This window comes from Moschus berezovskii, chromosome 10 (genome assembly GCF_049115385.1).
Source record: "Moschus berezovskii isolate FMDL1 chromosome 10, NW_MosBer_1.0, whole genome shotgun sequence".
NCBI lineage: Eukaryota > Metazoa > Chordata > Mammalia > Artiodactyla > Moschidae > Moschus > Moschus berezovskii.
Window position 1 is genome coordinate 33,384,395 of NC_142469.1, and position 25,715 is coordinate 33,410,109.

Below are 25,715 nucleotides of genomic sequence, written 5' to 3' on the forward strand. Positions count from 1 at the left end.
CATTTTAATTGTTAAATCAGTTTGAGTTACATGCAATGTGGTTCAAAGGCCACATTGTGGTTCCCAGTAAGCTGCGTGCAAACACACACTGCTGCTGCTGCTGCTAAGTCACTTCGTGTCCGACTCTGTGTGACCCCATAGACGGAAGCCCACCAGGCTCCCCCGTCCCTGGGATTCTCCAGGCAAGAACACTGGAGTGGGTTGCCATTTCCTTCTCCAATGTGTGAAAGTGGAAAGTGAAAAGTAAAAGTGAAGTCGCTCAGTCGTGTCCAACCCTTAGCGACCCCACGGACTGCAGCCTACCAGGCTCCTCCATCCATGGGATTTTCTAGGCAATAGTACTGGAGTGGCTTGCCATTGCCTTCTCCGGCAAACACACACACATCACACTAATTAGCCATAAGGAAGGAATCTCCATCTCTTTCTGTTCATTCCTGTATACCCAGAATGCAGAATAGTGCCTGTAACATTACAAGAACCCTGTACATATTTGTGGAGAGAACTGTGCTGCACAAAAGTCAGGGGTCAGGTATATTTGCATATTTGACTGTATGTTCCACAGAGCTACACTGAAAAATATGAGATTCTGTTTTCCTTAACTGTGTCTTCCATCTTCCATACTTCCAAGTTCTTGTCAAATATACTCTGCTCCTTTTCATCATTTAATAATGTAAAAAGTCACATTAATATTTATAACTTTTATATAATGTTTACAACGTCCAGGAACTGAGCTCTGCACTTGTCATTTTCACTTAATTCCTACAACACTTTTATAAAACAGGTGATGTTATAGCTTTCAATAAATGAGACAAATTGAATTACAGAGAGATTGAGTGCCCTGAACTATTAATACACTCAAAATGAGTGGAGGAGCTGAAACCAGACCACAAATACCTCAAAATAGAATCCCTGCCCTCATCAACTTATTGTATCACTTTCCAATGATCTTCTGCTCACTAAGCCCTTCTCCCTACTACCATGTCAGAGGACAGGTTACACTTCTTTTCTTATGTCTGAGAATCCCCACTTCCCTCCTCAGGTTTCCTCCCCAACCCACCAGTGCCAATGCCAGAATCCATCCTCTTTGTCTCGGCTGGAGTGAGGATGCTCTCAGACAGGTAGGGTGGCTGACTAACCAACTCATTACCCACTAGTATAAATAAGTTCCCATCAATGGATTGCCTAAGCAGCATTTCCATTTTCGACATTTAATCGCTGCTGATTAATGGTAATGATAAATGGTTTTATCTATTCATTAAGAAACGGGCATCAGCAAGAATTTGAGAAGAATATCTTCCAATGTAGATATAATGTAATTTATTTGATGCATGCATGTGTGCTTGGTCATGTCTGACTCTTTTCAAGACCATGGACTATAGTCCACCAGGCTCCTCTGTCCATGGGATTCTCTAGGCAAGAATACCGGAGTGGGCTGCCATTTCCTTCTCCAGAGATCTTCCCAACCAGGGATCAAACCCAGGTCTTCTGCATTGCAGGCAGATTCTTTACAGTCTGAGCTACCAAGGAAGCCCAATTCATTTGCTATTTCTCATTATAAAGCTTACTTACCTGTTAGTCAAGCATTGTGTTAAGCAAGGAGGATATGAAGTTGAGTAAAGCAGAGTCCTGTCCTCTCAGAACTAAAGGAAGAGAGAAAACGAGAGAAAGGAAGGCGTAGTAATGGCATTGATTGTTTTAAATAAAGTATGATGGTGGCCCCAAGGAGAAAAGATTAATTCTGTCTGAAGAGGTCAGGTAAGTTTTGACAACAAAGGTAACTTTTATGCCAGGTCTTTAAAAATAATAATATTAGAGAGATAAAGATAGGTCCTTAGGTTTCGAAGAGGAACAATGTGAGCAACAATAAAGAAATGGGTAATTGCATGGAAGGACCTCGTGGGCATTGTGCTAAGTGAAATCAGTCAGAGAAAGACAAATACTGTATGACTGCAGTTATGTGTGGAATCTACAAAACAAAACAAATGAACTAACATAATTCAACAGAAACAGAGTTATAGATGCTAAGAACAAATAGGTGGTTGCCAGAGGGGAAATGGGTGGGGTATGAATGAAACAGGTAAAGAAAGATTAAGCGGTATGAACTTCCAATAATAAAATAAATGAGTCATGGAGATGAAATGTACAACATGAGGAATTTAATCAGTTATAATACCTGTGTATGGTGACACACGGTAACTAGACTTTTCATCATGATGATTCTATAGTGTAAAGAAATATCCAATCACTCTGTTGTGCAACAGAAACTAACATAGTGTTGTAGGTCAATTATACTTCAATTATTAAAAATGTATTATATGTAGACACTGAGAGAAAATGCATCAAATGCTCTGGTCATTACCTCTGAAGGGTGGGGATTATGGGTGATTGTTATTTTTTACTTTATCCTTCTATATATTTCTAGTTGTCTAAAATGAACATGTATCACTTGTAAAATTAGGAAGAAAACAATTGAAAATGAAAAATAAATATATCCTAACCTTAAATTAAGAAATTGAAATATATGCTATATCAGAAGTTAATAAAAAATAAAAATTAATCTAATAAAGTATACCAGTTTAAAAGTGAGGAACAGTGTATAACAGTATATAAGAGTTACCGTTCTTTGTCTTCACAAGTTCTGGATATTTCCAACTTTTTAAAAAACAATTTCAATAGGTGTATAGAAGCAAAGTTTTTTTACTTTTAAATTTACATGTTTTTAATGACTAATGTAGAGTATCTTCTTACATGCTTGTTTGCCATTTGCATTTCTTCATTGGTGAAACATTTGAATTTTTTGACATTTTAAAAAATTGAGTTGTTTTCTTATAGTTGAGTTTTGAGTTATTTATATATTTTGAATACAAGTAATTTACAGACATGGATAATTACATGTGTGTTTAAAAACTGACACTCTATTTTAATTAGAATATGGGGTAGTGATGGGAGGTAGGAGTCTTCCCTGAAGCAGGAACAAAGGCTATAGAAACCAACAGGACCACTTGGTTCCTAGTCCTGCATGAAGAACAGTCCTCCAAGTCTACAAGTCATTGGTCAGTAGACACTCATAGCCCACAAATCACCAGTTTGAGGACACAGAACTTTCACGACGGAATGTACTTTGTACAATATAGAATGCAAAAAACATTTGAAGTTTGAATTTTTACAATAAAACAGAGGAGTTTTAGAGTGATTTGTTTAAAAGTAAAGAACAGATTGTAGAAAAAAATTTGTTTCATTAAAAGTTAAGGATGATGAATCACACCACATTTTACTGAGAATTTTATAAAACAAGAACTTTAGGTATGTTTTGAAAAACTGATTATAAAATAAATATGACCCTTATCATTTCTTTTAATGTTCATGGAAAGTTTGCCTACATTATATTTACACACTTAATTGCTCCAAGGAGAAGCAACCCAAGTAGGGGAGGCTGTAGCTTTCAGAAATGCATTCTCTATCAAAAAAAATATATATAACACGTCAATAATTGAACTAACACTATTTTTCCTTTCCTTAAGTGTCCTCAACATTTGTCTAGAATGACTGAGGCAGTACCAATGGGGAGGCAGGCAGATAATACATTCCTAAAAGTGAGTCTTGTTTATTCCTGATAAATTTTGAATGCTATAAAAACAATCAGAGTTGGTTTGGCTGTTTTCTTAGGGTACTGATTAATTTTAAAAAGAAGTCCTAAAATTCTCTATTTAGTGATGATGAGAATAGCAAAATGTTTAAAGAACTAGAGGAATTCTTGGGTAGCTTGAACCAACTGTAATACACGATAGTACTCTTAATCTCTTGCTTCGGGTCCCACACACTCCCCACAAGCCCTCTCCACTCCTAGTAATCCTAACTCCCTCAAAGCACAGCCATGTTTCTCCAGCCATAAATCCAGGAGTCATCCTTTATTTCTCTCTGTACTTTGTCTCCTATATTCTTGCCATTAACAAATCTTGCTGCTATTACTTAACAAAATATATCACAAAACAGCTACCTCTCTTCACTGCCACCACCTAAGCCCACCACAATCCCTTCCCTACTAGACTACTTCAAACCCTCCTGGTGTCTCTATGCTTTCATTATGAACCATTCTCTATGGATGAGTCAAAATAATCAACTTTAAATGCTGGATCTCCATCTATAGTATTTAATATATTTAAAAATACATGAAGAAAAAAATGAAACTATGAGCCATGCCACATAGGGCCGCCCAAGAGAGATGGGTCATGGAGGAGAGTTCTGACAAATGTGGTCCACTGGAGAAGGGAATGGCAAACCACTTCAGTATTCTTGCCTTGAGAACCCCAGGAATAGTATCAAAAGGAAAAAAGATGGGACACTGAGAGATGAACTCCCCAGGTCCACAGGTGCCCAATATGCTACTGGAGATCAGTGGAGAAATAACTCCAGAGAGATTGAAGAGATGGAGCCAAAGCAAAAACAACACCCAGTTGTGGATGTGACTGGTGACAGAAGCAAGGCCCGATGCTGTAAGAGCAATATTGCATAGGAACCTGGAATGTTAGGTCCATGAACCAAGGCAAATTAGAAGTGGTCAAACAGGAGATGGCAAGAGTGAGTGAGTGCTGACATTTTAGGAATAAGCGAACTAAAATGGACTGGAATGGGTGAACTTAACTCAGATGATCATTATATCTACTAGTGTGGGCAAGAATCCCTTAGAAGAAATGGAGTAGCCATCCTAGTCAACAAAACAGTCTGAAATGCAATACTTGGATGCAATCTCAAAAATCACAGAATGATCTCTGTTCATTTCCAAGGCAAACCATTCAATATCAGAGTAATCCAAATCTATGCCCCAACCAGTGATGCCAAAGAAGCTGAAGTTGAACGGTTCTATGAAGACCTACAAGACCTTTTAGAACTAACACATGAAAGAGGTGTCCTTTTCATTATAGGGGACTGGAATGCAAAAGTAGAAAGTGAAGAAACACCTGGAGTAACAGGCAAATTTGGCCTTGGAGCACTGAATGAAGCAGGGCAAAAGCTAATAGAGTTTTGTCAAGAGAACGCACTGGTCATAGCAAACACTACTTCCAACAGCACAAGAGAAGACTCTATATATGGACACCACCAGATGGTGAATACCGAAATCAGATTGATTATATTCTTTGTGGCCAGAGATGGAGAAGCTCTATAAAGTCAGCAAAAACAAGACGGGAGCTGACTGTGGCTCAGATCATGAACTCCTTACTGCCAATTCAGACTTAAATTGAAGAAAGTAAGGAAAACCACTAGACCATTCAGGTATGACCTAAATCAAATCCCTTACAATTATACAGTAGAAGTGACAAATAGATTCAAGGGATTAGATCTGATACAGAGTGTCTGAAGAACCATGGATGGAGGTTTGTGACATTGTACAGGAGACAGGAATCAAGACAATCCCCAAGAAAAAGAAATGCAAAAAAGAAAAATGACTGTCTGAGGATGCCTTACAAATAGCTGAGAAAAGAGAAGCCAAAAGCAAAGGAAAAAAGGAAAGATATACCCATTTGAATGCAGAGATCGAAAAAATAGCAAGGAGAGATAAGAAAGCCTTCCTCAGTGATCAATGCAAAGAAATAGAGGAAAACAATAGAATGGGAAAGACTAGAGATCTCTTCAAGAAAATTAGAGATATCAAGGGAACATTTCATGCAAAGATGGGCATAATAAAGGACAGAAATTGTATGGACCTACCTAACAGTGGCAGAAGATATTAAGAAGAGGTGGTAAGAATACACATAAGAACTATACAAAAAAATCTTCATGACCTGGATAACCATGTTGGTGTGATCACCAACCTAGAGCCAGACATCCTGGAATGCAAAGTCAAGTGGGATTTAGGAAGCATCGCTACGAACAAAGCTAGGGGAGGTGATGGAATTCCAGTTGAGCTATTTCAAATCCTAAAAGATGATGCTGTGAAAATGCTGCACTCAATATGCCAACAAATTTGGAAAACTCAGCAGTAGCCACAAGACTGGAAAAGGTCAGTTTTCATTCCAATCCCTTAGCAAGGCAATACCAAAGAATGCTCAAACTACCACACAATTGCACTCATCTCACACGCTAGTAAAGTAATGCTCAAAATTCTCCAAGCCAGGCTTCAATAGTACGTGAACCATGAACTTCCAGATGTTCAAGCTGGATTTAGAAAAGGCAGAGGAACCAGAGATCAAATTGCCAACATCTGTTGGATCATGGAAAAAACAAGAGAGTTCCAGAAAAACATCTATTTCTGTGTTATTGACTATGCCAAAGCCTTTGACTGTGTGGATCACAACAGACTGGAAAATACTTCAAGAGATGGGACTACCAGACCAACAGACCTGCCTCTTGAGAAATCTGTATGCAGATCAGGAAGCAACAGTTAGAACTGGACATGGAACAACAGACTGGTTCCAAATAGGAAAAGGAGTATGTCAAGGCTGTATATTGTCACCCTGCTTATTTAAATTTTATGCGGAGTACATCATGAGGAACGCTGGGCTGGAAGAAGCACAAGCTGGAATCAAGATTGCTGGGAGAAATATCAATTACCTCAGATATGCAGATGACACCACCCTCATGGCAGAAAGTGAAGAGGAACTCAAAAGCCTCTTGATGAAAGTGAAAGAGGAGAGTGAAAAAGTGCAACATTCAGAAAACTAAGATCATGGCATCTGGTCCCATCACTTCATGACAAATAGATGGGGAAACAGTGGAAATAGTGGCAGACTTTATTTTGGGGGGCTCCAAAATCACCGCAGATGGTGATTGCAGCCATGAAATTAAAAGACGCTTACTCCTTGGAAGGAAAGTTATGACCAACCTAGATAGCATATTAAAAAGCAGGGATATTACTTTGCCAACAAAGGTCCATTTAGTCAAGGCTATGGTTTTTTCAGTAGTCATGTATGGATGTGAGAGTTGGACAATAAAGAAAGCTGAGCACTGAAGAATTGATGCTTTTGAATTGTGGTGTTGGAAAAGACTCTTGAGAGTCCCTTGGACTGCAACAAGATCCAACCAGTCCATTCTAAAGGAAATCAGTCCTGAACAGTCATTGGAAGGACTGATGCTAAAGCTGAAACTCCAATACTTTGGCCACCTCATGAGAAGAGTTGACTCACTGGAAAAGACTCTGATGCTGGGAGGGATTGGGGGCAGGAGAAGAAGGGGACGACAGAGAATGAGATGGCTGGATGGCACCACCGACTCGATGGACATGAGTTTGAGTGAACTCTGGGAGGTGGTGATAGACAGGGAGGCCTGGCGTGCTGTGATTCATGGGGTCACAAAGAGTCGGACACGACTGAGTGACTGAACTGAACTGAACTTTTAACATCAATATAGTCACTGATTGAATTAGGAAATACAACTTTCCCCATGCATTTAAGTCCCCTTATATATCTCTCCCCACTCAACTTTCCCATTCATTAACCTCCAACATTCTTGTATTTGACTTACCAACGTACCTCTTTTGTGGGTATCTGTGACATATATCTCTAAGCAAGCTATACTATCAATATCTCTGCAATTTTTAAAGTTTGATAAAATATTTTGTTTATCCATTCTCTTGCGACATTCTCTTCCTTAAAACCTAGCAGTACTAAAAAGGGCTCTCCTTCACTCAGAGTGAAGACATGTAATGAAGTCCTGTCCCATAATGTCTCACAGAATCAGAGACAGCTCTAAGGTGACCTTGGTGTTTTCTCAAGAGTACAGACAGTGCAAAAACAGGGTTAGCCTCATGATACTTAGAACAGTTTGAACCTGAGTTTACACATGAAGTTTCCAAGAGAGTGAATTAAAAACTGAAAATTACCGTATTAAAAATAATTCATTCTACTTAAGGAAAAATAATTTGTTTTATTGTATAAATGACAATTTCAACAAGAGTATAAATTAGGTACAATTATATAAACTGGAAGATAGGGTGTGTGCGTGTTCAGTTGTATCCCACTCTTTGGGACCCCATGGACTGTAGCCCACCAAGCTCCTCTGTCCATGGAATTTTCAAGCAAGAATACTGGAGCAGGTTGCCATTTCCTGCTCCAGGAGAACTTCCTGACCCAGGGATTGAACCTGCATTTCCTGAGTCTCCTGCCTTGGCACTGGCAGGCAGGTTCTTTACCACTGAGCCACCTAGGAACTCCTGGAAGATAGGGTATTTACATTCAAACATCATTCTGGTAATGGGCAGTTTAAATACATTCAATATAATAAAAATTGAGAGTGCTACATTTTTGCATCATAAAAAAGCAAAGACAGGAATTATTCCCACCCACTCAGTAACTCACAAAGATTTGCATAATAATTTCCACAAACTGATCTCAGAAGCAGAGCATCGTTTCATTATCAAAGAGAACAAACTGTGAAATATTACAGACTGTGCTTTATATGATATTGTCTGAAGCAATCTGTATAAGAAATAACATCAAGATGCATAATTGCACAAATCTGAAAGATCTTACATTTCCCCTGACAAATTACACTGCTGTCGTAACTCACAAAGAAGTATTTGTAGTATTTTATGAACTGTTTACTCTCTTGGATTGCAAACTGTTTAGCTAACTTATACAAACTTTTTGGCTGCAAATCTTCAATGTCATAGGCCTGGGTCAGGTTATACTCCAGCTTCCAACTAGATTCTCCCTTTAGATTAGCATCTGTCAGGTTCAAGTAATACTGCAGCATATCCTATAGTTAAAAAACAGTTAAAAAGAGTAATAAAGCCTGGTTCATATTTTGGCATATAACACACTGCATAGCAAGTAGAGTTCTTATTAGGATTTATGTGACCTTCTTAATTTTAAAGTGTAGTCATTTTAAAAACTGAGAATCGCTTTTAAGGAAAAAGAGTCCCGATAGAAAAATCTATATTGTTTTGCATGTAAAATATAATGAAAGAACATAATAAAAATAATCCAACTATACAGAGAGATATACAGAATAAAAAGCCTTCAGTTCATACACCTCAGAAGTAACCACTGCTAACAACTGTCTATAAATCAGTTATATGCAGCAGGTGGCTTGTACAAGACCACAAATGCTGTCAAATTTTCCGGAAACTTACAAGTTAGTTTATATCATTACCGCAGCTTGAAATTGGCCATATTGGGAGTATTTATGCCATGGAAATTGGCAAACACTACAAAACAAAGCACCTTCCACTCCCAATGAGCCAGCTATTAAACGTTTACCAGCACTCCAGTGTATGTGTGCTGTTCCAGGCTGTATGTACAAAAGAAATACAGGTATTTAATTTCTTTTTACTATCTTTTTCATTTTTTCACAAAATGAAATCAAACTATACAAACTATTTTACACTTTAAGAAATGATATAGTATTATAGCAGTATTATAGCAATTACACACATACACATGAGTTTCAGATCTAAAAACAGGCAACTAATAGTTGTAAAAAATTTCTTTTGGACTATTCTTATCAGTCAATTGTATTATCACTCTTAATTTAATGCTTATGGATTAAAGCCAGATTTCTCCTGCACTATTGTTTTTTGTAAAAACATGCTCCAGGGAATAATAGAACTATTGCTTACTAAATTTACCTAGGAGAAAAATGCAATTACATCAGGAGAGACTTTAACTGAGAAATTCTTTTCAAATTACATATTTGTTGAAAGGTACAGTATTCATAAACTAAATGCCTAGCCTTTTGAAGCTGAATTGATATAAAGCTGACATTCAAAACACAAAAAAGAAGACATCTTGAGATTTCAACATAAAGTACAACTTACAGTAGCTGTGTTGAAAACATTCAACTAAACTGATGAAAACTACATAGACATGCAAAAATATGAAGTCAATTCTAAAAGTTACACCAACTTACCAATAATTTATAATCATGAGGATCATACTGAAATAGTCTGACACCAGGATTGTTGGTCAGTCTCTCTAAAACACTTCTCACTGGAGTAACAGCAGGAGCCACGAACAAAGAATTTACTGGCTTTCCTGGACAAAACATACGTATATAAATATATGTATTTTTAACAATTGAGCTTAATAATATTAAAAATACAAAAAGTTTCAGATTAAGCAGTTAACAGTTGTAACAGTCAAATAATGTGTGATGCTTGATGGATCCTGATTTGAAACAGCAGTAAAGAGACACTTTTGAGAAAACAGGGAAAGTTTTATTATGAAGCGATTAAAAGAATTATTGTTGATTCTGTTAGTTAAGTTAATGGAATTATGATTATGTTGTTATCCAAATATTTTTAGCAATGTGTGAAGCATGTAGTGTTGAAATACATTTAATGTTTGACATTTACTTTCAAATACCTCAAAAAAAATCATTGGTAAAATAAATATCTTGATGAATATTTGAATATAAGTGACAGTACACAGAGGTTCTTTCTGCTTTTATATATATATGAAATTTTTCATAATAAAAATATCCAACTTATTACAAGTACACACACATAAAAAATACAAAGCTAGTTTTTTTGTACTCCACCTATGACAATATTCCAATAATTACATAATAAGAATTTGATTAAAGTGTCACCATGTTTTATATCTATTATAGAACTAAATTTCTTTCTGAGTAAAAAAGCTATCAAAGGCTGAAAAATGGTCATTTTTACCAAGCCCAGTCATCCTAGATGAAAAAGGCAAAACATTTCAAAAATGTTCTCCAATTACTGAAATATATATATATTGATTTTTATCCTGGCTGACTACTAAAAAAATCAAAACTTTTATTTTGTTAACTCTCAGTTTTCTGCCCTCATACAGAAGTTATCTTTAAGAATAGATAATCATCATCTTATTTAATGCAAGTGCCCCGTCTGCTTTTTTCTTTTAATGCTGAGTAGATGACCATGTTGGTAAGCACTTAAAAGTTAAGAGCTTAATATATTTTACTTTAAACCACAGTAAACTGTGCTTTGTTCTTTAAATTCTAAGTAAAACTAGTCATAGCAAAAGAAATTTGAGGACTTCCCTGGTGGTCCAGCAGTTAAGAATCCATCCACCTGCAAACGCAGGGGACACAGGTTCGATCTCTGATCCAGGAGGATTCCACATGCTGTGGGACAACTAAGTAGCCCCCACTATCCACAGCCAGAGAAAGCCCGCACGTAGCAGCAAAGACCCAGCGCAGTCAAAAATAAATAATTTTTTTTAAGTATGGCAAAAACCACCACAATATTATAATTAGCCTCCAATTAAAAATAAATGAATAAAAAAAAAGAAAGAAAGAAATTTGAGTCTCACAGGTAAAACAAAACCAGTGCTTCTCTAAACTTTCAGACCTAAAAGAACATTTGAGTGAGCTGAAGGTTTCAGAGGCTTTTGGGTCAACAGAGATCAAATGGTGATGGCTTTGGGAAGTCCAGCAGTTGGACTAGATATAGTCCTGCACACTATAGGACTATATATATATACTCACTGAAGGTAAGTGAGAAAAAGCTAGTGCTGGCAAGTAGATTTAATAAACTTTAAATTTACTGGATCAGTAAAAATTAATATTTTAATATTTACTTATATTATTAATATATTATATTATTAACATATTATATTATATTATTAATATATTATTTACTTATATTCAGTTCAGTTCAGTTCAGTCGCTCAGTCATGACCGACTCTTTGCGACCCCATGAATCACAGCACGCCAGGCCTCCCTGTCCATCACCAACTTCCAGAGTTCACTCAAACTCATGTCCATTGAGTCGGTGATGCCATCCAGCCATCTCATTCTCTGTCGTCTCCTTCTCCTCCCGCCCCCAATCCTTCCCAGCATCAGAGTCTTTTCCAGTGAGTCAACTCGTCGCATGAGGTGGCCACAGTATTGGAGTTTCATATTTTGCTATGCAAAATAGATACAAATAGAACATTCTATTACCTTTTTTATCTGAAAGAACCATAATACTATCTCTGTGAGTATGTCCATAAAATTGTCCTGCAATGACGTCACTGTATTTTCTAAAAATGTCTATCAATTTCTCATTATGGTATTTTCTCATTGCTGTGATGCCCCTTGCAAAAGGCAGATACCCCACTGGAACGTGAGCTATGATGTACACCTGCAGAGAGAAACACAAAGAGGCCTGATGGGATTCTTTCTGCACATCTATCATGACAAAAAGACATTTAGATACCAAGATTGAAAGTACGTTAATTAAATTTTAGAAAACAAATATACCATCTCTGCTACTCATTTATCAAAAAAGAAGAAATTATGAAACTATTAATGGACTTAAATTTATACTTGTTTATTTAAACTGCATGGTTTATGATATAATAGTCTTCCCAGGTGGCAATAGTGGTAAAGAACCCACCTGCCAGTGCAGAGACATGAGAGACGCGGGTTTGATCCCTGAGTTGGGAAGATCCCCTGGACATTATATTAGGTAACTGTGACCATGCTGCAGTCCATGGGGTTGCAAAGAGTCGGACACGACTGAGTGACTGAACTGAACTGTGACCTTGCTCAAAAAATTTTTTTTCAATATCTATCAAGCCTTAGAGCAAAATAATACAAAACTGCCATCAACAACAGAGCAAATCATAAACTGCTTCATGCAAGAACATCTTTAAATTTTAATACTTTATTAATACCTGACCTCTTGCAAGTCTAATAAATTCACACATGTAACCCTCTGTTTATCCCCAGTGATGTTGGTCTATGGCATCTACCTTCTCTTTATTCTGCTGAGAGATGTTCAGTGTATTTTCTAGCCATTCAAATTGATTTGCTGGATCAGTCTGATTTAGGGTCATGGAATTTGGGCCATAGTATAAGTTTGTGTTGAGACTGATGATTCGAAGTTTCGGATTATTTGAAACTTTCTGTGTATAAAAGCCACCTATAAAAACAAATTTTAAACACATTCTATTAATAAAATAATACACAGATACATAGACACTGTGAAAGCAAAAATCTTAATTAAGGTTTAAGCCACTCCAGTACTCTTGCCTAGAAAATCCCATGGATGGAGGAGCCTGGTAGGCTGCAGTCCGTGGGGTCGCTAAGGGTCGGACACGACTGAGGGACTTCACTTTCACTTTTCACTTTCACATATTGGAGAAGGAAATGGCAATCCACTCCAGTGTTCTTGCCTGGAGAATCCCAGGGACAGGGGACCCTGGTGGGCTTTGTCTATGGGGTCACACAGAGTCGGACACGACTGAAGTGATGCAGCAGCAACAATCCATTTAGGAAGGTTATACTTATTTCTCATTGCCTCGTTTGCACTTAAATAGGCTTATCATTGGATAAGAATCAGATTTAACAAACACTTACTGAAAACCTTCTCTGTGTCAAGTCCAGTGCTGCCACTTCCACATACTGAGGTCACAACAGCTGTGTTTAACATTCTGATGAAAAGATAACTAGGCAATGAGGTAGTGATTTTTATCAAGGAACAGAATGATTAAGAAATCAACTTCTACTTTTGTATGTTTGGGGAATTAAGATAAGAGATACAATGAAATCTAAAATCTAAAGAATGAGAACACACGTGGATCTTGCCACAGAACACTGAAGAAACAATATCAGATAAATCAAAGCTGCTAGACTCTCAGGTGAGATGGGGCTTAAACGCACAACCCCACCCACACCTGTGAACCAGAAGTTACTGAACACTGTTGTCATGGCACTGGGACCTTGGCCCACTCACCCACCCATGTCATTCCTTGGTTTTCAAACATGATAAGGCCTCTAGGAAAACTGGGCACAGAGACTTCAGAATTGGCACACCCAAGCAAACACTAAATATCTAAGTCTAAACAATATTAAACTGCATAAAAACAGAGACAAAAGAAAGCTTAGTAAATCTTTCACTTACCTTTCCTTAAAGTAGTAATAGCTTCTTCCGTTAGCCATGGTTTCCAGAGGTTTGCTACTGCATTGTACACTTTGCTGGTGACTACAGGCAGTTGATCCTGGCCACAAACAATATAATACAACATTGAAACTCTGAAGATACATGGATGAATTAATTTAAACATGACTTGAGTGATTACTACTACAGGAGGCATCTGGAGATGCAGGAATACTAGATATACTTAATTTTTCAAGGTATTTATGGCTTTGTTGGGGAGATGGAGAACAAAATGCAACCAGTCATCTATAAGACAACGTGTTAGGAACCACCGCAAGGATCCTGTGAGTGGAGAAACAAGAGTAATCAAGGCTGGCCTAGAGAGTCAGCAGGGAGAGTGAGAAGAGCATTTGAACCAGACCTTGAAGAATGATTTCATCAAGTTTATAAAAAAGGGAATCAAAGAAAAACAATGGCCCAGACACCAACACAGTGCCGTATACAGAAAAAAGCCCTTGTTTTGGCATAACTGGAGGACAAAATGGATGTGGGAGTGTGCTCATTGACATTGAAGGCAAGTTTGCCCCTGAAAACGTAAGTTCTGGTGTAGGCATGCCTAGGAAGTGGAGAAAACGTCATGATTTCAGAATTAAACAAAGTCCTCTGAAATGCTGACACTAGTATAAAGCATTTTAAAATCTTGAAAGAAGACTTATAACCGCATGTTTCTGATTTGAAGTCTCTTTATGTCAACCCTGAATATTTATTGGAAAGAGTGATGCTGAAGCCAAAGCTCTAATACTTTGGCCACCTGATACAAAGAGCCGACTCACTGGAAAAGACCCTGATGCTGGGAAAGACTGAAGTCAAAAGGAGAAGAGGGTGGCAGAGGATGAGATAGATAGAATCACCGACTCAGTGGAATGAATTTGAGCTAACTCTGGGAGATAGTGAAGGACAGGGAAGCCTGGCATGCTGCAGTCCATGGGATTGCAAAGAGTCAGACATGACTTAGTGACTAAACAACAACTCTTTACGTTAGCCTAAATGATATCATTTTGATTTTCTAAATATTATATGTATAATATATTATACAGTATTTTTATCATCCTACTTTATCCTATCATTATTAAAGAACCCTTACAGACTGCAAGGAGATCCAACCAGTCCATTCTAAAGGAGATCAATCCTGGGTGTTCACTGGAAGGACTGATGCTAAAGCTGAAACTGCAATACTTTGGCCACCTCATGCGACGAGTTGACTCACTGGAAAAGACCCTGATTGGGGGTGGGAGGAGTGGGGGATGACAGAGAATGAGATGGCTGGATGGCATCACCGACTCGATGGACATGAGTTTGAGTGAACTCCGGGAATTGGTGATGGACAGGGAGGCCTGGCGTGCTGTGATTCATGGGGTCGCGGAGAGTCGGACACAACTGAGCGACTGAACTGAACTGAACTGACTGATGGTGACGTAAGCTCTAGACAAGAAAAATAAAGCTTCAAGAAAATAGATACTGAATAAAAACTCAGAAATCATTTGTGAAATTGAGTGATTATTTCTATTTTCTTTTCAAAAAATTATACTAAAAAACTGAAGCCATTTTCTTCACTTTCTTCATTTCCCTCTGTATTTTGGTGACCCAGACCTATTTCTTCAAGGAGTTTCACTGACATCATTAATTAAAATGCTTTTCCTTTTTAAAAATGACATTCAAGTCACATTAGTGCCTAATACATGATTAAAATATAAATATATTCAGGGCAAGTTATAAGTAAATGACTTCTTTTAACTGAGACTAATTATTCAAAGTATATTTTCAGTTTGTGTCAGAGATCGGAGTGATCTGTCTGAAAGTTACACGGTGGCTTTGCCCAATCTAAATCCTAATCAAACATTGGTAAGCATCATCAGCATAAAAAGCCTAACATTTTAGCCATCTGTTTACTTCAGGATGGATGCCAAGACACTGGTATAGTCATGCAGAATCAAAATTATATAAACATTACCCTAGACTTTTCTCTCTGCTTTAAACATGAGAAATATGAGCACCAGAGTTAAGTGATTTATTCAGGGAGAGCTTGTCAGTTCCAGAGCTGGGTCTAAATTCCATGTCTTTCTACCGTCACTCTTATACCCAATTATCTATTGCACAATGGGAAGTGGCGCCACCCACAGTTTGGCGGCACCAGCTTTGCCAGTGTAGGAGTATATGAGGATGCTGGTCTGGGCTGCTTCCTTGAGTGGCAATGGGAAGAAATCCTTGGGCTGTCCATAATAATATCTACTTCTGACATAATGAGTGGGAACTTGTACCTGTATCTGTATGTTTATGTAGCTATGTTTATATACATGTTGATTGGAGAAATAACACATCCAATTTATTTGTTACTAACATTCACCAGAATTTGATCTCAGATATGAGTAGCCTCTAGGTGAATTTGTTGTGGTGCTATTGTGTTACATTTGACATTCCTGAAACTGGGATGGAAGGAAAGATGGAAGAATAGTAGAAAGAAGATTTTCAGATATAAGATCCCAAGCTAGAAAGAGGAAAAAATTAGCTGTTTAAGGTATAAAGGCTGCCAGATTTATCTTAATTGTACATGTAATAGGATATATTTTAGACTTGGATAGTACCTATACCTTTGAATTATTATAAGATTTGGCTTCACAAAAAGAAGGCAGAGATAAAAGTAAAATGAAACCAATCCTCAGAGGAGTTAGGAAACACGTGTCCCGTGTCACTGCTTCATGCTACAAAACCACCACTCCACTGACTGAGGGCTTATAATATGCCAGGTAGGAAACCATGCCCTTTCCACCGAGCATCACTAATTCTCCCCAAAACTTTGCAAGGTAAGTATTACTGCTCTTGTTTACAGATGATCAGGGATAATTACATGCATTACTCAAGCTGCTCAGCTATTAGAAGCAGGACAGGTTTTTAAATTCTAATGAATGTGACACTAAACCCCACAGGTTTTCCATTACAGCAGTCTGTCTGTCACCTAAAGCTTATAAAAACAACGTGTGTAACCTCTGATTCCTGGAGATTGTCCACCTCCAACCCTCTGCTCTGTAACAGTAACAAGAGCTGACCACTAGTTAAGAGGCTGACTGTCACCAAGGCTCATATATTATTCATCTCAAGACTGGAGGCCAGACCCCTGAAGTTACTTAAACTTAAGCTCATCCTAAAGTACAACTTTCAAAGTCACAGTATTTAGATTAATTAACTAATATAATCAAGACCCTCATTAAGCAGTCTTTTGACATGAGATGGAAAAGATATTCTAAACACAAAGCAAAACGCAGACAAAGAAAGGCATGAAAGTAAACATCATGTTCAGGAAATGCTGGTATGTTAGCCCAGCAAGAGCAAAGGACCTGTGAAAGGATGTTTGTTGAACTGAACACAAAAGATACAGGATGTGGGCTCTGCCACTAAGTGACTGAGCACTTAAACAAGCAACTTAACTGTTCTGGGCCTCAGTTTCCTCACTTATAAACTGAAGAGTTGATCTAGACGGAGGATCGGCAAACTTTTTCTGCTGCTGCTGCTGCTGCTAAGTTGCTTCAGTCGTGTCCGACTCTTAGCGACCCCATGGACTGCAGCCTACCAGGCTCCCCCATCCCTGGGATTCTCCAGGCAAGAACACTGGAGCGTGTTGCCACTTCCTTCTCCAATGCATGAAAGTGAAAAGTGAAAGTGAAGGCGCTCAGTCATGTCCTACTCTTCACAACCCCATGGACTGCAGCCTACCAGGCTCCTCCGTCCATGGGATTTTCCAGGCAAGAGTATTGGAGTGGGGTGCCATTGCCTTCTCCAAACTTTTTCTATAAGGGTCAAATAATAATACTTTAGGGTTCGGGGTCATATAGTCAATATTGTAACTATTCTCTGCTGTTACAGTACACAAGCAACCACAGGTAAAACAGAATAGCCATGGCTGTGTTCCAATAAAACTTTTATTTACAAAATCAACTGTCAGGCCACATCTGGACCACAGGCCCTGGTTTGTCAAGCCCTGCAATAATCTCTAAGATCTCTTGAATCTGAACAAATGTAAGATTCTGCACTGCTATAGCAGATCTCTGTTACTGGAACTGCTATCTGACTGTTATGCACAGGCTGTTTAATAAAAAAGCCAGTCTAATAGAGGTTGAAGCCTAGGTTGTATCAGACATTAAAAATATTCTGAACATACTCTCTGCCTTGAATTATATTTTGAACATGAACTTCCCTTCTTGGTTCTTATGATAATTCTCTATGCTTTTGTTTTTAATCACAATCCATTTTAGATCAGAGTATGAGTAGCTTAGTATGCCTAATAGAAATTCTAAAACATGTAAATATTTGTCAACATTAACCTTTTTATGCTAGCCTGAACATGGAAATTAAAATGAACAAAATAATTAAAAAAAAAAACTGAGGAAGAATAAGAAGTAAATCACAAATTAATAACCCATGAACTAAGTAATCTGCTTCCAAAACCCCACTATGGGCATAACTTTTTATGAACTATTAAGAGTCAGTTTTAAGTCCCCAAATCATGTGTCTTGCCTTCCTTGATGGTTAGTGTTAAGAGCACACTCTACCTCCATGAGCCCTGCTCCCATGCTCTATTATCAACCAGTTAGTTGCAAAATTTTGACACTACCAATGGGAAAAATCCTTCAAGCATTTCCAGAAGTTGTGGTCAAACTTACCTGTGGCCAGTAGTCATGATTACCCAGTGCAGGGAAAACCTGGAGATCTGGAAAGAGATGCTGGATAGTAGTTGTGATATTAGCAATCACATTTATGACTTTGTCTGTTGAGAGTTCAAACACTGGAACATGAGGTGGGTTATCCCTGAAAAGAAGACAGAATCATAAAAAACAAAATCAGTTTCTATAAAAAGTCACTAGACTCCTGTGTAAAGCTCTGCTGTATTGTCCTTGTCGAATTCTACCATAAATCAACAGATGATAGAGTTGATAAACTACTCTGCACTTACTTTTGTTCCACTGAGAAGCCTAAAGAAAAAGAAAACTTGTGAAATACAAAAGATAAACTGAGAATGTCAGCCTATTTCACTGCCTGACTGAAGATTTATAAGAGGCAAAAATGCTTAGTAATTAAAAGCACAGACTCCAGAGCCAAAAGTGCCAGGTTTGCCCTCCTATAGCTGTGAGCACTTGGACAAGTTACTTACATGCTCAGTGCCTTAATTTCCTTATCTGTAAAATGTGAAGAATAATAACAATATCTATTGTGAAGAATAAACTAGTTACAATGTAGAGGTTAAAATAAGGCCATGATCATTATTGCCCATTCAGGAAATACAGACCTCTTCACTCTGTAATGATGAATAGAATTAGTTAATTACACCACCAGAAGATGATGTTTGTAAAATTGCTATTACAGGTGAAGTCCCATTGCTGACATTTTTTTAATTTTTATTTAATAAATGGTACAAAGCACAATGCCAAAAACATTAACAGTTAAAATCCATTGCTGACTTTTGTTTTTTGATTATTTAATCAAGACTTATCACATTAATAAACATCTCAAGACAATGACCACAAAAAGCTATTTATAAACTCATCTCTTAGTTAATATGGACATAGTTCTAGAGGATATATTCTAAACAAATAAAACTGGGACTTTGAAAGTTTTTCTTATCCCTAATAATGCTGATTTATTTGATCTAGTATTTTTTAAGGCCCAATAATTCTTAAAATGTAAATTAATTTTCTTATAAAATTCAGCATCCTAATGAAGCTTAGGACACTGTAGATATATACTCAGTAACTATATGATATTTATATAATCACTCACCCTGTCCATATCATAAAAGATATTTTTTGTCCTGAATTTTTAATAAAATCAAGTGCTGAAAAAATGAGGCGATAAGGAGAATCACACATTACATCTCCAAAAGGACCAGGATCTGAGGCTTTTTCACCTTTGGAGGAAGCGCACACTTTTGTGCGGTCACCTGTGATGTGGTAAGTAGGATCTAAGTGGAAGTCCGTCACATGCCAAAACTGTCCTGTTGATGAGAAAATAAGTGGTGTTAAACCTACTTCTCTTTTGGAATTCCCATACAAATATTTACAGTAAGACGAAACAGGTATTCCACCCTGTGTTAGAGGAAAGCCTTAGCAATTTAAATATCCATGAGCTGAGTAGCTCAGTAGTCCTGTCCGACTTTTTGTGAACCCAGAGACTGTAGCCCTCCTGGCTTGTCATCCATGGGATTTCCCAGGAAAGAATACTAGAGTGGATTGACACTTCCTTCTCCAGAGGATCATCCCACCCAAGGGATCGAACCCACGTCCCTTGCATCTCCTGCAATGGCAGGTGGATTCTTTACTACTAGCACCACCTGGGAAGCCCAAATAGCCACATGCCCTGAAATTAAATACAGTCTTTCCCTGTCAGAAATACTGACTCTAAAGATAGTACAAAGATTTTAGTAGAATTTACTATTTGCACACAACAAAATTGATGAAATCAGTGACAGCGTGACTACTTAACAATGACTACATAACAAGCATAAGTTTGCATAGTGATATACATGGAAACCCCTTTCTGGGAAGTCAATAATAATCCCATATATTGTATTTTAATATGCTTATTAAGGAAGAAGTTTCATATGCTTAAGGAAGAAACATTTCTTCTTCCTTATAGAATTTAATGTTTTAGAAATTATTTTCTTCTTGTAGAAAAATGGACATGAAAATATGATGTGTTTTGTTAGGGTTACACAGTGAAGAGATTGCAGATGTCTGACTCTTTGCCACCCCATGGACTATAGCCAGCCAGGCTCCTCTGTCCATGGAATTCTCCAGGCAAGAATACAGAAATGGGTAGCTGTTGCCTTCTCTAGGGGATCTTCCCAACCCAGGTATCCGCTTCATAGGCAGATTCTTTACTGTCTGAGCCACCAGGGAAGAAACTGCGGAACTTGTAACTAATAAATCTTACTCCTAATTTCATGTAAAACCTTGCCTCTCAACATTAACAGAAAATGAGTCTTTAGCTTTCAGCCAAAAATAGCCATTGCTAGAGGTTCTCAAAAGCAATTTAACAGAGGAACACCTTCTATTATACACTGTGTAAAATGTTAATAATATCAAGGGAAGCATTTGCTAAAGAAGATGTTTCCATTTGGATTTTCAGGGAGAAGCCCAGGAACCATTTGATAGCACCCTTGCTTGGAAATCATCTTGACAAAGATTCTTTCATTGAAGGAAACACTAGTACTAATAAGCATAGTAGCAGCTTTCTTTATTAAGTATTCACCATATGCTGGACATTGTGGAAACAATTGAAATACACTATGTAATTTCACTCTCAAAACTACTCAAGCAGGAATCCCTGTTTCTATTTTCGAGTTGAGAAATTAATAATGGGTCAATTAGAAAATTTGCTCTAGTATATACAGCTTAAGAAACAGGAGAGCCAAAATTGGAACCCCTGTTTTGAAAGGCCCTCAAGTTTGCTTATAATTGATTTACATATATCTTCAATGATTTTGCTGCTTTCCTATATACGACCAAAAAATTGTTTTATTATTGAGACTTTATCACACTTTGAATTTTGAGCTCAATCTGATAATGACTAATTTACAATAGGAAACACATCAGAAGAGACAGAGTAGCAACATAGCACACCAGAAGCATGGGAAATATGAGCAGAATACAAAGTTTTATCCATACAAATAATAAAAAGCTAAGTGTGCACCTAAGCAAATACCTGAATAAAACCCAAAGCTGGATAATAAAGCAGAAAATTGAAAGCACTTGATTTAAGGTGGAAAAGGCATATTATGTATATTTGGGATGTTGTTTCTCCACGACATTGATACAATAGCACATTTTAAGCCCACAGCTAAGAAGTGGTAGACCAAAAAATCCAGAACAAAGTAGTCTTCAAATAGTCTTCATGGTCAATTACTTGGTATTCAGTCCTCATTTGAAAATTTTTGCCATGAGTAATTTATTTTATTCCATAATGCAGAAAATACTCCAACTTTTTTCCAGCTTGGACCTACTTTACCCAGCACATAAAGTGAATTGGCAGATAACTCAGAATTATCCTGGAGACAGCCCTTCCTTGGGGTATAAATATACACTGCATCTCAGTTTTATGCAAATATGTATATTATTCAAAGAATGTTAAGGTGTGTAGTGAACTTACAAGCAGAAAAGTATAGTGTTATGGTTAAGAATGGGGGCTCCACAGACTTCCCTGGCAGTCCAGTGGTTAAGACTATGTGCTCCCAAAGCAGGGGGCATGGGTTCAAGTCCTGGTTAGGGAACAAAAATCCCACATGCCCCGCCATGTAGCCAAAATAAATAAATAATTTTAAAAATTAAAATTAAAAAAGAATAGGGCTCCAGAGTTAGACTGCCTGACTTCAGATCCAAGCTCTTCTTCCCAATCTAGTTGTATGATCTCAGCCTGTTTCATCTGTAAAATGGAAATAATATTATTGTCTACTGAATGAGGGTTAAGTGACTCTAGAAATAAAGGCCTGGCACTGGGTAAGCTCAGCATTAGTTACATTGTTATTCATTTGTAATGTCCTTTGCATCTGAGACTGAATTTCCTCATTTCCAAGTAGTGGAAATGTATTGAGTACTTACTTTAATACTGTTTCTTATGCTTTCCATGTATTTACTGACCATTATTTTCATTTTATAGATAAGTCCAAATCACATATGTCGCATGCAACAGAACTAAGACAGCAATTCCGGAAATCTGATTCCAGAGTTGACATTGTTCTTAACAACAGCACAGAGTGCCTCACTGTGTTAGTTCACATGCAAAAGTCCTTTCAGAATAAAGAAGTCCTTCATCTCACTTGCCTCATGAAAAATAGATAACAACACACCTACAGGAAATACTGTGTCAAGTAAGGGACATGAAATTATTAGTATATTAAATTTATCTAAACAAAATTTCTGTAAATTTTTGTAAAACAAAGCTGGAAACACATTGAAGACACTCGTCTGATGTAACCTATTACCTGGACTTATACATCCCCAGCATCTAGAATATGTCTGATCTATGGTAGGCCCCCAATAAACATTCTTTAATTAGGCCAGGAAGATTCAGGATTTCCTCAAGATCACATGGTGACTCAGTAATGAAAGCTGAAATGGAACCAGTCTCTCCAGACTTTCAGCCTAGAGCTCTTTCTATTACCATTGCACTGCTAGACAGATCAGTAAGGGGTAATTATTTAGATGTACTGAAGGGTGTCTTTAAATAGAAGCCAAGAATGGAGCCCTGACAGGTTCTTAACCCGGGATTTATCAATAATAAACATCTAGAGACCTCATTTCCCGCCTCTAATGAAATTTATACAAAATACTGTTTGTGTGTGTGTGTCCAAGGCTATAGACCTGGCCTGTGGCTGAGCCCACACTTCAACCCAGATTCTCTGGTTCATAGTCCAACATGCTTTTCACTACTCAATTATCACATCTTCTTTGGCAAATAGGGAAATCTCCTGTGTCTCAGTGGTAAAGAATCCACCTGCAATGCAGGTGACACAGGTTCGGTTCCTGGGTCAGGAAGATCTCTGGAGAAGGAAATATCAACCCATTCCAGTATTCTTGCCTGAAAAATCCCCTGCACAGAGGAGCCTGGCAGGCTACACACAGTCCATGAGGTCTCAAAGAGTCAAACATGACTTAGTAACTAAATCTTTAAAAAGATTCTCACAAATGTATACTGAATGTTTGAACCCTGGTTCCCCCTCTCCCTCCCTCTTCCCCAGGCAACAACTCTGAGTAGCCTCCTTACAGAAACAGGGAGCTGTGGAGATTCACCAGACCACAGAAATCTGTCATGGAGGCCTTCAGCAATCAGACCCTTAAAACCGAAAGGTGAATTTGCCAAGGGCTGAACTGAACTGGCCTCCTGCAATCTAGGACATTTTATCTCAGAATCCTAAACAGCCACATAATTGAAGAAAAACAGCTTTAATGAAAGCAGAAACCAGCATATGTAAGTATTTGGGGACAATTTTTTGTTACGACTGACGGTTGGGAAACCAGACTGACAGTTCTCGCTTTCAAATGAGTCATGAGCAGCTGGCTGAGTCATGAGGAGTTGGCTCTCGGACAAATAAAAGGCACGTGAGAAAGTAAAGTGATAAAGATAAGCAGTCTCAGCAGCCAGCACTGCGCTGTTTCAGAGACAGCTATGCCCAAACCACAAAACATAAAAATAACTCCACCTTGCTCATTTCCCCCTCCCCTAGATAACAGAGCCGCCACCACCACCTGTGTGCGGAGTCTGTGTCCGACTCTTTGTGACCCTATGAACTGCAGCCCATCAGGCTCATAGGATTCTCCAGGCAAGAATATTGGAGTGGGTTGCCATGCCCTCCTCCAGGGGATCTTCCCAACCCAAGGTTGAACTCATGTCTCCTACAGTGAAAGGCGTATATATATATTTTTTTCCACTGAGCCCCCTGGGAAGCCCAGATAACTGAGCAATTCTATTTGAAAATGAGTCGGGGAGGTGGGGATATCCTGACACTTAAGTTTCATTTGGCATCATAACATCTCCCATCCAACGTTCAGGACCAGTGGTTCTCAAACTCCAGCATCTACCAGAATCAGCTGGAGGATTTGTTACTCGGATGGTTGCGGTTTCGGATTTAGTAGGACCTGGGGATGATTAAAAACTTGCACTTTTAACCCGTTTGGGTGATGCTGGTGCTCTTGGTCCCAGACCTCACTTTAATCACTTCCGTCCAGGTAACTGGGGTAGGCGTTGGGAATGAATAAAATTGACTCTGCCCTCAGAGAACCCAAGGGCGTCCAGGCAAAGTGAAATGAAAGCCCCGGGAGTTCTAACGTGGCCTAGCGAGTAGGCAGCGCGGTGCATGCGACCGTGCTGTGGTTGGTGAAGAGGGACGAAAGGGCCACCAAACTTGGCGAGCAGGATGGAATAATCTCAGAGTCCCACTGAAATGTACCCTGCTGGGCGACTGAAACCCGGCAGCTCCCCCGCCCCACAAGGGCAGATTCGGGGCCCCCGGGAATGCGGGACATCTAGCCCCCAGCTTCTTTTTGCCCTCGAGACACCCAGTGTTTCCTTCCTTTTGCCCGGGAGCAAATCACATCTGGAGACACGAGGTGAAAACTGTAGGAGAGGAGCAGCGCCCCTGCAGCGCCCCCACTGTTACCAGCCAGTCCCGATCCGCCCGCGAGCCGAGCGGGCTCTCCGGCGCCTCCGTCACCGCGCCCTCCCCGCGTCCCGCAGCGGCCGGCACAGCCCCGCGTCCCGGGCGTTCGGCGCCGGCGCCCCGCTGCCCCGGCTGGCTGTGCCGGGCGTCGCGCATGCGCTGTGGCCGCGGCTCGCGGGCAGCTCCGGGGACGGAAAGGAGACGGACAACTCACCCACCGCGGGACCCGCGCCAGCGGGAGCCAGAGGCAGGCCGAGGCCCGGGCGGCAGTGCCAGGCGGCCAGCAGGCAACAGACAAGCGCCCCCAGCCGCGCCATCGCGAGTTGCAGCCACGGGTCTGGGAGACTCTTGCTGTCCCGAGACTCCCCTGGACCCTGGGACCCGCGGAACCCGGGAGGAGGTATAAGACCTCTGCGGTTGTTAACGCCCAGCGGTCACGTGCTAGATTCCGATTCCTCAACGAGTAGGTTCTCTTGACCTTCAGCAGCTGTCTAGCGATTACCTGGTTTGTTGTTGTTGTTGTTGTTGTTTCTAAGTCGGCGACAGGTCCTGGAAGGAATGTACTTGAGGCAGCCCCGCGCAGATCGGGTCCCCTGAGTGCCACTTGACCCTAAGTGCATGGGTCTCCTCCTCCAAGTGTCTTGATTTGAACCAGGTCAGCAGAGATTTCGAATACAGTGGATCTGAGTGTGGTCCCTGGAACAGCAGCCTCAGCACTATCTGGGA

At 39.1% G+C, this 25,715-nt stretch overlaps 1 protein-coding gene and 1 long non-coding RNA gene across 4 annotated transcripts in view; one reads left to right on the forward strand and one right to left on the reverse strand.

Moving 5' to 3' along the window:
- Positions 1-317: 317 nt before the first annotated feature.
- SMPDL3A (sphingomyelin phosphodiesterase acid like 3A) lies at positions 318-25,680 on the reverse strand. 2 transcript variants are annotated; one of them, XM_088840576.1, is made up of 8 exons: positions 25,492-25,680; positions 19,616-19,829; positions 18,502-18,646; positions 13,811-13,907; positions 12,660-12,829; positions 11,866-12,046; positions 9,844-9,968; positions 318-8,691 (listed from the first exon to the last, which is right to left on the reverse strand). In XM_088840576.1, exons 1-8 carry the CDS (start codon positions 25,607-25,609, stop codon positions 8,374-8,376), a joined length of 1,368 nt encoding a protein of 455 aa, XP_088696702.1. In that variant the 5' UTR covers positions 25,610-25,680; the 3' UTR covers positions 318-8,373. The 2 variants fall into 2 exon arrangements, with proteins under 2 accessions (XP_088696702.1, XP_055289177.2); XM_055433202.2 differs by lacking the exon at positions 25,492-25,680 and adding an exon at positions 25,204-25,368 and having other exon boundaries at positions 319-8,691.
- Positions 25,260-25,715, forward strand: part of LOC148776294 (uncharacterized) — a 30,996-nt gene continuing 30,540 nt past the window's right edge. For both annotated transcript variants that reach the window (XR_016038396.1, XR_016038397.1), the window contains exon 1: positions 25,260-25,389. This is a non-coding gene — a long non-coding RNA (uncharacterized LOC148776294). The remainder of the gene's footprint in view (positions 25,390-25,715) is intronic.

Excerpts from the sequence above, each read along its gene's own strand:
- SMPDL3A (XM_088840576.1), bottom strand. The coding sequence starts at position 25,609 with ATGCACTTAGGGTCAAGTGGCACTCAGGGGACCCGATCTGCGCGGGGC. Across the intron at positions 18,647-19,615 it reads TCTTTTATGATATGGACAGG|GGATAACCCACCTCATGTTC; the intron begins GTGAGTGATTAT and ends TCTTCTTTTCAG. Across the intron at positions 12,830-13,810 it reads TATTACTACTTTAAGGAAAG|GTGGCTTTTATACACAGAAA; the intron begins GTAAGTGAAAGA and ends TTGTTTTTATAG.